Source organism: Pararge aegeria, chromosome 21, assembly GCF_905163445.1.
Source record: "Pararge aegeria chromosome 21, ilParAegt1.1, whole genome shotgun sequence".
In the NCBI taxonomy this organism is placed as follows: Eukaryota; Metazoa; Arthropoda; class Insecta; order Lepidoptera; family Nymphalidae; genus Pararge; species Pararge aegeria.
The window spans coordinates 8,894,569-8,909,371 of record NC_053200.1 but is presented as its reverse complement, the minus strand read 5'-3'; the positions used below and the strand labels follow the sequence as shown (position 1 = coordinate 8,909,371).

General features: G+C 36.4%; 1 protein-coding gene across 1 annotated transcript in view; it reads left to right on the top strand.

The window, feature by feature from the left end:
- LOC120633433 (thrombospondin type-1 domain-containing protein 4-like) overlaps positions 1-14,320 on the top strand; it is a 31,185-nt gene extending 16,865 nt beyond the window's left edge. The window contains exons 4-7 of the mRNA XM_039903641.1: positions 9,213-9,348; positions 13,075-13,177; positions 13,719-13,844; positions 14,217-14,320. Coding sequence (XP_039759575.1) covers positions 9,213-9,348; positions 13,075-13,177; positions 13,719-13,844; positions 14,217-14,320 — 469 coding nt within the window. The remainder of the gene's footprint in view (positions 1-9,212; positions 9,349-13,074; positions 13,178-13,718; positions 13,845-14,216) is intronic.
- Positions 14,321-14,803: the final 483 nt, after the last annotated feature.

Below are 14,803 nucleotides of genomic sequence, written 5' to 3'. Positions count from 1 at the left end.
ATATAGGAACAAACAATCCGCCTTAGATGGCATGCAAAAAATATATGTATTAAGTAACTAAACTAAACAAAGTTGACTAAAACTAGTGCTGTCTTGTTTATAATATAAAGAAATAGTATAGCTTTCTGAGACAGAGCTCTACTCTAGGTACTACTGGCATGCTTATTTCTGCAGACAAGTAGCATTGCTGTATACCGGTCTGAAGGGCGTAATTGTGGTTATGAAAATTAAGCTTAATTTGCTATACTCCGGAGAGTCTGTATAGTGTTATTTATAATTAAACACTCGAAGTCATATCCAATACTTCAATCCGTATACTCCACACCAAACAGATCCTCGGCAATGTACCCTCTAATCCCTCGGCAATGTAATAAATGTGTTAAGTAATCACTTAACAATTATTCATTGAATATCTCCTGCGGATGCTCCGGTATCGGAGCGAAGCGTACGTAGAGGGTACATTGCCGAGGATCTGTTTGGTGTGGAGTATACGGATTGAAGTAATTAAAAATTACACCATACAGATTCTCCTGTTTTCGCGGAGTATAGTAAATTAAGCTTAATTTTCATAATATATTATGGTTTTCCTCAAAGTAACGCCTGCTTCTATCCGATATGTAATTGTTGAACATTGTATGTACATTTACAAACCTCAGGTTGATGGATACAGGGCGAATTTCGTAAGACTTGTTCCTTGCACGCCCTTCGAGGTGTTGCTTTGTTTACAGACGATAGCTCTACACTTAAAATCAGACGGGCCATCGACTTAGTCCTTCCACTTTTATGTACTTTAAAAAAACAATCATTTCCGTGGGAAAGGATTCCACTATTTTTAGACCTGTAAAATTTTAGTTTAGAGATTTGCTTATCTTAGAAGAATCTTTTGATTCTATACTTAATACTTAGCCTGTTTTAACCTGAAAAACCTATTAGTAAGTACCCGAGTTTTTCGTCCGCATTTATTACTTCTTTTTACAAATACGAAGTGAGAACGTTTTATAATGTTACTATTCGTCTTTTCAACTAACTCTATGCCAAATATCAAGTAGATTGGCTGCTTAGTTAAGGTGTAAAGGACGGACCAACAAACAAGCACACATTTATAACATTAGTAGGCCGGTAGGATAAAGTACTCACGAATAGATACGCGAGCGAAGCTGCGGGCAGTTCTTGTAATACAGGACAAGACATGTAAGTGATTTATATTCTCTTTGTTTAGGGATAATTAATGTCAATCCACGTCGTTACGAGCAGTTATTTAGATCGTGTTATCGAACAATATCTTGCATGTATTGTGCCCATGACCCTATATGTTATTTGTATTTGATCATTGACATTTGAGCAATTGAAACGAGCTATGCGTACCTTAACATGATTAAGTTTTTTTTTTCCATTACAAGTTAGCCCTTGACTGGAATTAATCGATTGCCTGAAACCGTCCACTACTGGACTAAAAAACTCTCCCAATCGGAGATTAACTGCAATCTCATCATCAACACATTAACAGTCCTCTACAGGACACGTGTCAGAATAAGAAGGGTTTAGGCTACACCGAGCTGGGTAAGTGCGGATCGGTAGACTGCACCCGCCCTTGAGAACATTATGGTAAACTCTTATGCATGCAGGTTTCCTCACGATGTTTTCCTTCACCGTTAAAGCTAATGATAATTTAATTACTTAAATTAAAAACGCACATAACTCTGAAAGTTTGATTTGCGTGCCGGAGAGCGAAATCAGTCCACCTGCAAAGGAAACCGAAGCCTTACCCAATAGGGGTTATCATCACTAATCGCTAACTGCAATTTGACCTGGTGCCAAATGATGATGCAGTCTAAAATGTTTGTGGTTTCTTTCTCTTCTTTATCGGTTTCTGTACGGCATAGTACCGGAACGCTTTATCGCTAGGACACGTTTTTGCTAGTAGGGTGGTAACTATAGTCATGTCTGAAGCCCCAGACCAGACCAGTTGATCTATATCGTATTTGAGTTCACACAAAATAAGGCTAGCCAGTGTAGAATGCTATCATGAAATAATGCCCAAACCATAATACATTGCGTAATTGTATCTGCTAACCGAATTGAAATGAACTCAGTTGGGAAATTTAGGTTTAAAAATGCAAAATATGGATTTAACTAGTTATTTGGTGGCTATCAATTAAGATACAGAATCGGCCTGCAGGGGACATGAAGAAATTATTAATTCCCTAATTACCTATGCTGTAAATCAAACCGGACCAGTTTATAAGACACTGTGCTCACTAAAGGTATGAGGAGATCCGTAGTCTTAAGAAGTCAAAGCTACCGATTTACAACGTGATAATGAAAACCGAAATAATACTTCAGAGGCTATAGAGGTACATTATTTACGGTCTCTGAGCCTTATCTGTGAAACCGAAAAGCTAAATAGGTTTTGAGTAAACCATTGCCATAGTTTTTTATCTTCAATAGGGTTGTCATAAGTAAACATTTCGAATGTTATGCATTAGTTTGTATGGAAAAAAAAATATGCTTCTTTTGATACAATATTTTTACAGGTATTGATTCCTTCCAAAATATAGTTACGCACCCTTCAACACTATTTCGTGATTCCGTTACACGTTGTATGTTAACAAGTGGCGAATCGTTTATAATAATCGTTAATATAAGTTCTTTGACTTCTTCTACGGATCTCCTCATATCTTAAGTGAGTGCTGTCTTATAAGTTGGTCCGGGCAAAAGTCAACGCAGGTAGCTCGTAGAGAGAGGCGAGACGTGTTGGGCCCCAAGGCGCTGGAGCGGCAATTTCACACCAGAGATCACAGCGTTGGCAGCACTAGGTGCAGAGCGACATAAGACACGACACGGTAGAAATTTTCACATAGGTAATACCAGTGGAGGTTTGAAATGATGATGACGATTTTATCAGGGAAAATGTGTTTTTTTGTGCTGAAAAATAAAGTCTTTATATTTTTATACGTATGGTTGAGTGGTTAAGGCTTACGTAGCTAACAGAAGTTCGTTTTTTTATTCAGAGTGTTTTTCTGGTATTAAAAGTACTTTATTTCTATCTCCAAATTACAAGCTATATTTTACCAACTTTGGTCAAGATCCAATCTTACCATAGATAAGTAACAAGCAAGCAAACAAACAAACAAACTATCGCATTTGTAATATTACCAGTTGCTACACGCTATTAAGTTCTCGTAGAAGTGATATGTATGCCTTTGTTATTTTCTGATCCTTGGTCACTACTACCAATTAAAAAAAGTGGATCTCTTTCTCTGTTAAGAACAAAAAAATCTATCCCACGGGAACCGTACCAAGAGTAAATCAATTATATTAGTTATTCCAGAGTATACAATCTATCTCTGTGTTAATTTCACCCAGATTTCATCAGCCTTTTTAGCGTGATTGAGTAGCAGAAATCCATACAAACTTTTGTATAATATTAGTTTGCAAGTATGGATTGATTATTTAAGTGAATTCATAGCCACTCAATATTCCAATGCGCCATCAGTGGTCATTAAGATAAGATAATCTTGGATCTTATACTTTAGTGACCATTGTGGATGACTCTCACATAAATTTCCTGCATTTTGACAAATAATTGCAGGTACTATACAGCCGCAGTATCGCATTTCACGTAGCGTACACCTGACAGCAATGAATGCGTACGTTGAATGAAAACGCCATGACGCCTCCTCCATTACGCTTATCAGATGCGAATACCAGATTCTAAGGGGGTTCACAACCTGTAGCCTTAGTACAAATTTGCGCACTTGCAATCGGGGAGTCGTTTTCGAATATTAAACTCTTTACCGCCAAAGTAAAATGGACCTAATATCACTAGTTTTAGATTCGCAAATCTTGTACATCTGATTTTTATTTTATAAACGTTCTAACATAAGCCCTACCTGACGTTTTGTAGGCAAATTTGAGCTTTAACACAACATAAAATGAGATCAATTTTAACTAGATGCTCAAATATTTTGATCCTCTAAAACGACTCTTCGATTGCGCGCGCGCAAATCTTATACTAAGGGTACTTGTTTCCGCACTTAGGATGAAGTGTGATAGTGTTTAATTTATTCTATGCCCATTATAACTTGTAGTATTTTTTCTATTTTAATTGGCGTGTCCACATTAATACGTTTTTATGCTCGTCTCGTTTGCTTCAACTTGAAATTCTCCTTCTTGTTAAAACAGCTGCACGGCTAAAAATATACTTGATATTACGGTATTTTTGATCTTAAAATTGTACACAGAATAATACTTTATCTCGATACTTCTATTTTTGTTCTTCTATCAGGTAGAAACTATCACATTAACCTCATAGCTAATTAAGTGTTGACTTCATTGAGTTGAAATAAAATACCTGGCTAAATTTATTTACCACTATTCGAAACTGCACCGATACTGATGAAATTCACAAATGTGTAGCTTGCATCCTGCAAGATGCAAGATGGATAGTCAATCTTTTATGTCATGAAGAGTATGGATACTCTTCATATCATAAAAGCACGAGTATCTTTACCGGGGAATGTTTTTGTTACCTACGAACGCCTTGCTTAACTGATTTTGGCAAACATTTAACAAAACTTGCCTTGTATTTACTTTAAATGCCGGAAAAACTCCTTAACTCCTTTCCAAGAGTTTTTTAGATAACCGAAAAAAAAGATGTGTTCGCGGGCAACTTAATTGTTGCAATAATCGTTTGACACATATTTAGAACATTGTATAGTTTATTTAGTTGCTGTAAAGATTTATGCAGCGCCTTAGGTACTCCATTAAAGGCTTAGTCAATGCGGCACTCAAAGCTACACGAACTTTGTTGGCAAATCAACCCATTAAAGTAAATAGAACACGAGAAAACCGTTATTTTAACGATCCAGGCTATTTGCTTACAAATGAAAGTGTACAAGTCCACAGATAATTGTAACAAAACAACAGAATTAATGCGACCAGCTTCGAAGTCCTGTTAGTGAGATAAGTAGGTAATCAAAATACAGTCAATCTTAATTTGCCGGGTTGCCTTAGGCCGGGATCCAGAGATAAAAGATTCTAGACTAAGCATAGAGGAAATGAGAAAACGATATCGTATTATCGATTTAGTATCGATTTAGATTATAGCGTCTCTGTAACGGTTATCTATGCCCTTTATAAATAACTAAAGTTGAAAAAAGTCTGCTTGTGAATAAGATAAATAGTCACTTGAATTTTTTGTACAACCTTAAAGGAAGAAACCCATTGGCTTTCTCGCTTTCCAACTAAAGTTTTTTAACGAAACTATTCTCGACTATTAATACTTACTTCTTATAATAATAAATAATTGACGACTCCACTGACTCAATGGTGAGCGGTATGAGTGAAGATCGAAGGTTCGATTCCCGGCAAATTTGGGAACGGGAAATTTGGTAATTTTTAATATCTGAATTTTCGCTGGTCCGGTCCAGTGGTAGGTTTCGGCTATGTGTGTTCCCGTTAGTTATTGCGATTTTACGTACCGGTACGATGGAGCGTTAAAACCCATAAGTAGTATAAAAGCTTTAATAAAACTGCTAAATACTTCTAACAGGTTAGCCCTATACCATATTAGACCGCATTTTTATTAACCTTCACAAATAGCGTTGCAGTCATCGCTTAACCTGTAGAGGTATAAAAACAACTAGTGGACCCGCGCGACTTCGTCCGCTAATGAGTCGACTTAAAAAATAGTCATATGTCCAATATAAATGATTTCGAGATTCCAATATAAATGAATCCTAGCTAGATCGATTTATTGCCCCCGAAACTAAATTTAATGTAGGTATACTAAATTTCATTAAATGTACACTAAATTTGAAATGAACAATGAACTTGAAATTTTAATTTTCTTCTTATTTATATATAATTAAGAAGAAAATTAAAATTTCAAGAATTGTTCGTTTAAAGATATAAGATTATATAATACTAGCTGTTGCCCGCGACTTCGTCTGTGTTTGATTTTGTTTTTTGATGTGGCATTAAATTTAGTTGTAGTTCTAAAAAAAATTTAACTATTCAGTATCGCTAAGCCTTAAATGAGAGGTTTGCTGCTGTCCGCTGAGGAGTTCTGTCCTCTATCTCCAACCACAGTTTGGGCAAAATTAAACACATATTAATACCTCTATAGTACAAAAATAATTATTTAAATCGGTTATAATTTGTCGGAGCCCAAAGGAACCGAGCTTGATGTCGGGATAAAAAGTATCCTATATTACTTCTAACACTTCCAAGAATATGTGTACAAAGTTTCATGAGGATCGGTTAAGTAGTTTTTGCGTGAAAGCGTAACAAACAAACTTACATTGACATTTATAACATTAGTAGGGATTACAGTCTAGTAGATGGTACATTTTCAAGAAGATAAGATTATATAATATTAAAGTCTAGTACTTAGATGGTTGACTAGCGTGGTGGGCTTTTCACTAAACCCTTCTAATTCTGAGAGGAGACCCGTGCCCAGCAGTGGGCTGGTAATATGTTAATGATGATGATATATTCATCGAAAACCAACTAAAGTGCGTAAAGATTTGAAAAAAAGAGTAACATCAATTTATTAATTTATATCTCAAGTAGTTAAACTACCGACGCGGCTTCCAGTTCATTATCGCACGAAATAAATTATCTAGAGCACCTCGAGGGAATAAACTCCTTCATTAAGCACATTCCCTTAGTATCCTGCTGATAGGGACCAGGTTGCGGTGTTACAAACCAGACGAATTAGCTCCGGCCTCATTTGTCATCTGCGTCCCTAACGACAGGAGGCGCATTTCATTGGGCGAGTAATAACAGAAGTGATATATCGCATGGTCCTTTACATTTGAATTACAACTGCCTTGATCAGTTCATAAAAAAATTGGAGTTTACTGTTTATAATTCTTGTTCTTTTTGCAGTTAGTTTAATACAAGTGTAGCGGTGATGGCCTATTGGTTAGGACTTCGGACTATCTTTTTGCGGGACTGAGTTCGATTCTCGGGCGGGGTGGAGCCCATTTCTGGAGTACCTATACTGCTGATAGGGACCACTAGTTCCAGCCTAATTTTTCACCTACGTTCCTAACGCATTTCGCTCGCCGTGTAATAACAGAAGTGATATATATATATATATATATATATACATATTTTTACAACGCACTCATCGCCACCTAGCCCCAAAGTAAGCGTAGCTTTTGTTATGTGTACAGGAATGACTGATGAATATTTTTATGAATAATATACATAAATAATTATAATATACATATAAACACCCAGACACTGAAAAACATTCATGCTCATCACAAAAATATTTTCTAGTTGTGGGCATCGAACCCACGGACTTGGACTCAGAAAGCAGGGTCGCTGTAAACTGCGCCAATCGGCCGTCTTTATATCGCATGATAATTTACATTTGAATTACAATTGCCTACGTCAGTCCATGAAGCTTTAGGGTTTTACGAAGTTAACCGGGACCGGCAACAATCTTCAGTCTCCGGTCTGGTACACTCTAAAAAAAGAAAGCCAACTAAGAGAGATTTACTCTTAGTTGACGTTTTATAAATTATAACAATTATGATAATAAACATAACAACAAAAGCTGATTAGTTATAGCAGCAAGTTCATTATAGATTGAGCTAACAATGTAGGTATGTTCATTGATTCTAACAAATAAATACGTTGTTTCTATTATTATTTACTTCTTTGTATGATTAGATAATTTTTAATTATTTAGCTTAAACAAGTACGTAAATTGAATCAGTTAAGAATATGCCTTAGTTAAGTAAAAATAATAGGAGCAATAAAGTTGCCCAGTCCATTGAATTATGATAAACAATCATTATCATCTTATTTGATGTATCTATGTTCTTGTTAGGCTCGTATGGAATCAAGATGCTTGATCACAACAATCACTATCTTGTTAGGAATAACCAATTTTTTTTTTGAGTGTACAGACATTTTTTTAACTGGAATATTTTTTGACCCGACCTTGTACCTAGCATGACTAAGTAAGTATACATGTTAAAATTAATAAATGTTAGGTAGCTATGCAATTATTTTCGTATTAAATTTGCACTGCAATTCCAGAGAAGCAAGCAATGGTAATATTTAAAAAAACCTAAAAAACAACTAAAGTATAAAAAGAATGACATAGAAAACCGAAATATCATAGAAAATCATGTAAAAAGCAAGAAATAAATATTTTCTACGATCTTTTTAAGTCGTTGCCAAGTAAAATTTAGAGCAGCACTCAGCATCTTATAGAGGATATTTGAGTATTATTTTTTGGGAATCACAATTCCATACCTTTCGAAAATGAACTCTATATTTGAAAGTCCTTTTTTTCTTTTCTATTAATACGTCTGATAATATCTAAGTATCATTAAATTAGATTAACGGGTTTGAAGTTATTTGTAACTCAACTCGTTAATATCCTGGCAGGACCCTTTGATGTTACCGCCCCAAACGCCTTGTTTTAAACTGTTAGAGCATCAAGTGGTAATTAATAAGGGAGGTGTGATTTATATGATTTGTTTTAAATAAATAAAATAAAAAGTTTGGTTAGTACAACCTTTTAACTCGCAGTCTTTTCTCTCGCAGTCATTGGTGGTAGTTTCTTTTTACGTAACGTATTTTTTTGAATTCCACTACAAGTTTGCCCATGATGACTTCTAAGATAGTAGCACCCTTAAATCGTTTACTAGTAAGTCTGACCTGACTAGAGAAAATTCTGAAATTATAAATTCCCAAATGCTATGTCGGAAATCGATCAGAGGACCTCCCACTTCTACGATCACAGCGCTCACGATTATGCCAGGGTAGGTGAAGACGTAAGTAAAGTTTTACATACTTTCTCTAATTTACTATTCTTTATCTAAGAGGTGAAGAGAGTTTATAGTGTAGACCCCCACCCTTCTCCAATGTGGGTTGGTGGGGTTTAATGATATCTAATAATGACATTGTTAGTGATAAAAACCAAGACCGTCGGCTTAATGTGGATAGCGCCCATTTCCAAAGGGCTGGTCCTAATATTTTATTATAAAGAAAAACCCAATACAAGCTCTTGTCCCGACCAGGGAATCGGAGCCGGCACGTCCACTTTACCACTCAGTAAGACTCGACAAAGAAGGCAATTACCTTCATTGTCAAGTTTGTAAGCACAAGAACTTACACTTGATCTACTTACAATCGAACGATACACTTTTTGTGTTTTGCTAACAACTAAAATTTTGTTCCAGATCACGTGATCAAGCAACTCCTATAGCTTCACCTAATACTACCCTAGACACCCCTACCATCAGAGTACGCGTGACTAGGCAGACGTCACAAGACTGCCTTGGCATATCCAAAAGATATCACGAGTGCAATACAGCTGTAAGTGACACAGGGGTAGTGTTACTACCCTTAAAACAAGGCTCCAGCCATTAGTGTTTACAGTAATTTTATTTACCCAAATAAACTTTTTTTTTTTTTAAGTTATTCATAATGGCATTATAAATCAAAGTGTGTTTGTTTGTTTGTTACATTTTTTTTTATATAACTGCAACTCATTCCTTCACTGGGATCTTACGTGGTGGTAAATGATGACGGAGTCTAAGATGGTAGCAGTTAACCGGGTTTAGTTTTAAGTTTAAGTTTTATCAAACTGCAAGGCATCGAAATAATCTGAACTGTTACGAACCATCAAAATACCATCAACACGTACGGAGCACTTTGCTTCTTTTTTTCTTAAACGCACCGCAAAGGTTTGGAATGCCCTCCCATCTTCCCTGATACCTATAATCTAGGTACCTTTAAATCAAGAGTGAATAGGCATTTTCTAGGCAAGCGCGCCCTATGATCACTTAACTTCAGGTGTGATTGCAGTCAAGCGCTAGTCTATATATTTAAAAAAAAAAGTTTTGGATAGTTATAGCAAACAGAAGAAATATACTTTATATTCAATACAGACACATTAACTACACCTATTGAATTTATTTGACACTAAATAGAATTCATATTAATCACAGATTACTAAATACAAGTGGGTAACCTTTATCCGTATCAATAATTCTAATAGGATTGAACCTAAGCAGCTGTAAACTATGAAGTCGTGATTTACAAAGGACTTGTATAACTTGTAGCTATAAAGCTAGGAGAACCGATGAACGTGGGCGTCCCAAGATGTGGAGTGGCGATGCCTCGCACTGGAAAGCCGATGTTGGTTCTCAGTGGATACAAGCGGCATAAAATCAAGTGTAAATCTTTACAAAAAACATCTATGTCCAGCAGACGCCCTATGGTTGAGTGAATGAATCTTTTACTATTTTTTTTTAGTTTATTTTTTGTAAAATAAAAAAAAAAACAACAAACTTTCTGGCGATATTTGAAATAGCAGTTTTGACGCATTATATTCATATTGACGACGACTTTTAAAAGTAAATATTTATTGTATGTTAGAGTATTCAAATATATACTGGTGTCTAGTTTTTCTTATTTATAATGTTATCTTTTAGTTTTTTTTTTATATTATTAACTATATTTTGTATAATGTATTTGTGTTAATTATCTTATGTAGGACGTAGTTATTCGCAAGCATGTATTTTAAAATCTTTTGTACCACTTGCAGTCTGTACTCCTTTTGTTTTCACCTAATTCAATGGTTGTCTGGCAGAGATGTCTATTAAACGACAAGGCCCTTGTGGTTTTTACTTATTTCCTCATGTTTCTGTTTTTCTTGAATATATTCTTGATGTGTTGTACAAATAAAGAGGTATAGTGAAAACAATGATAAAAGCAGTCAAATATAAAGGAGTATTATTTTAATGTTTTTGAACATACTTTACACTTAAGAGTAATGAAAAGATTGTTTACTTAATAATATATAATAACTAGCTGCGGATGCCAGCAATATTATAGGTGATGGGAAAAAATATTCTAACATACAATGTAATCCACATGAAATCACCTAAGCTTAGCCATAATCGTTAAGATAACACACTGGCTACATACATACCTACTTAGTACTGCGAAGTGTTGGGCACCGGTTTGCGGTTCTTATTATCAAGAAGTTGTACACTCATTTATGGTAATTTTAATTTATTTACCTGTTAAACTCTGTCAGGGACTGTTTATAGTATTTTGACTTGGCACAAATATTGGCTAATGATCCCACCGTGGTCAGTTTCTCGATTAAACTATTATCGGTTTTATTAAACTATATTCGGTATCGGTACTACTAGATCGGTTCATCGGTTAAACTATTATTAGGTTAAAAATGGTTATATTCCAAACCACTTTTTCTCATTATGATTAAAATTAGAACAGACGTATAAGCTTTAATCATTGATGTTTCACTTCGTAATGGAATCTGATCTTATCACAAAGATGGTTGAAGATGTAAGCCCAAATATACTTTACATTTAGGATGACAATTCATTTTGTGATCGATGCAGATTTCCTTGGACATATAAATAAATAAGTGTCTAATTATCAGCGGAATGTATAATCAATGCATACTTAATGAATGAAAAGATACTGACAAAAATCTCAAACTTATGAGATACGCGACTTCCTAGGGGATAGCCGGTGGGGATTTATGTGGGATTCTTAGCCATTAAAATCTTCTTGGTTCTACCCTTCACACTTTTGTTAGGAAGTTCTTGGTTTTTTAATAATCAAGCAATAAGTGGAAAACTTTCGCCTATAAACAAAACAAAATTTGTAGGGCGTGTTCGTTGCAGATCATGCAACGAACACGCCCTACAATGTGCCACCCACCCATGTGTCCACAAATCAGTCATAGGTGTTATGTGCCTGGAATTGCTGTAATACCTACAGCATTGCTGCTTGACGGCAGAAATAAGTATGGCGGTAGTAGGTACTTCCCTGGATGAGCTTTGCAGGGCTCGCACAGGCAGGAGACAAAAATTATATCCACCGATTATGACAAGGGATATAATTCACGTGTCGTCCACCTGCTCAAGCACGGAATAGGAGAAGTTTACCGCCGTTTATTATTGCAAATATATTATTTTGATATTATTTCCGATTGTGCGCTAGTGCTCTGAGAGTGGATTATGCTGTGGGAGAAAATAATTTATCCTTTCCCCGCGGAGATAATTGCCTCCTGCCCATGCTAGCCGTGCTGATATAAAAAGCTCTAACACTACTTAAGTCGAAGTCAAAAATATCTTCATTCAAGTAGTAGTAGGTAGTCTTCATAGTAGCTCATAGGTGGCACTTTTAATGCGTACATTACATGAGAATTATATGGTAGTGAGATGATGGCGATAACCATATTCCTAAATTTCAAACTAAAGCTGCGAGGGTTCCAAACGCGTCCTGGACTAAGAAGAAGGAGAAGTCAGCTAAAACACCCACACTTGCACGTTTGGGTGTTTTAGCTCGCTTGTCAGTGTCTTGGAGTATCTGAAGTATGAATACATAGGCATAAATCTATGAATAACACTGAGGTCGAATGTAGTCGCAAGAGTAATTTCCCATATGATTTAAGAGTTTTATGCCTCGTAAATGTTTCCTTGATTGGCATTGTTCGCTGCTAACGGGTAATAAATGTTGGATTTTGAATTTATTGGCTGGATGTTTGTTTAATTTTCCGCGTGTACTTACTTGAAAGAAAACGCGCTGTATAACTAATAATATTTATTGCGATCTTCGCAAGGAATTTTAAAAATTCAGTTAATAAGAGCTTGGGTTTGCTTTGCAGAGAGTGATCATATTTTATAGAAGCTATATGAAGCTGTTACTTGTAAATAGCTGTACGTGAAATTTTACACATTTCATTTCTTAATTTGAATTTTATTCCGAAAACGATAAGTATTAAAAGCAGATTGCTTTTACAGACGCATTCATTCGGTGACTTACAACGTTATCTCATAAAGTTTGGAAGGTTACCAATCTTGAAGATGTAGGCATAATAGTTATTTATGTTGGCACGAAAGTCATTTCCGATTCAGAAGTAAAGTTGGGGTTTTATGTTTGCGTAAAATTCTTTATTTAGTTTCTCTAATTGTTTAAATAATTGAAATACCGATAAATACTCCGGATGGGCTCAACCTTATTTTTATATATTAGGGCTTAATATATTTTTTTGTTTAGCCCTGTGTTACCGGAGGAAGTGACATGCGAGCAGATCAGTGCTCGTCCTATGACCGAAGACCTTTCCGGGGAAGGTTTTATACCTGGGTACCTTATGTGGATGGTAAGAAATAATCAATTTAGAACGTACTGTTAAGCAGACGACCGTTTTAATACCCATGACAGGAGACCTGTACACGGCAGGTCACATACCTTCTCACATGGGTATGTCATGGAATCTCATAGGAGAGGGGGGTATAAGACAACAACTCCAACACGTTGCTCCTTTACGGGTTGGAGGGCTTTAAAGGCTATTATCATATGTTTGTGATAATAACAGAGCCTTGACGGCTTAACATAACTTGTCTTCATGTACATACATAGGGGTGTAAGTGAGTGAGTGAGTGTAATGGACAAGTTGGGTTTTTGAAAGAGGGGTTTGAAGATTGTTTGTTTTTTCCATGTCTATGAAGTTTGTAAATATGTTATTAAAATATTTTTTTGAGAAACAATCCATAAGGGGTACTTTATATGTACCTACATAAAGCTCCAAAGGAAAATAACTTAAATAAATATAAGATATACATGTACCTATATTTACAGAGACGAAAAAATCATAACCTTTAATGACTGTAAAAGCATATGCAATTTTTTCTTTTTACCAGGTGATTCTCCTTGCATGTTGAACTGTAGACCTCTGGGTCAACATTTCTACGCTTCCTTATCACTGGTGGCGGATGGGACACCGTGCACCAAGCCCGGATATCGCGCCATCTGCGTGCAAGGGAGCTGTAAGGCCAGTATATATTATTATTATACCTTTATTTTTATACACAAAGCATACATTTTAGCGGTTATAGTCCAATGGGTAGGAGTACACTTTCGGGAGCCGAATTAAAATATAAATTTCTTCAAGGGTGCAAGAAAACATCGTGAGGATACCTGCATGCCTCAGAGTTCTCCATAATGTTCTCAAAGGTGTGTGGAGTCGACCAAGCCGCACGGGGCCAGCGTGGTGGACCCCTTAATGTGGGCCCTTGATCCCTTTATGGTGGGCCTGAACCCCTTCTCATTGCGAGAGGAGACCTGTAGTGGGACGGTAATGTAGGTTCATATGATGATGATGACATAATACACTTTCTCCTATAATCTATAATTCGCAGGCCGAGTGCTGACTGTAGATAAGAATACATTATGTGACCACCCCTACTCTGACCGCGGATGTTGCAGGTGGAGACTGAGGAAATATTACCGTACTAGTAAGTGATACCGTACGAGTAGTAATTATCGACAAGCCCTCCCGTTGGCAGAGCCTTTAGTCCAGCAGTGGACTTTTGGTGGTAGGAAGTAGTAGCTTGGTGGTAGGTTTTGTTATTCAGTGGAGTGATAAATTAATTCTGCTGCGTGATCCTGGATCGTGACTCAGTGGCATTGGCAGAACACGACGGGATTAAAATTGGGAAATAACCTATAGTCAAAAGCCTTATTCAGATGCTTCTGGACTAGACGTCTCGTTGGCGTCTCCCAACTGGAAAGTTAGCCCATAATCACCACGCTGGGCAGATGGTGATGTCAACAGATGGTAGTAGTAGCACAGAGGATGCTGCTGCTCTATCTCAGATACATTCCCTTAGTCGCTACGTACGACATCCGCGGGATGAGAAGGAGTGGTGATAGCTGTATTCTGATTTACCTTCACCACACGGCATGTACCTTTAGCGTATGCCTAGCATTAAATAACATCGTGATG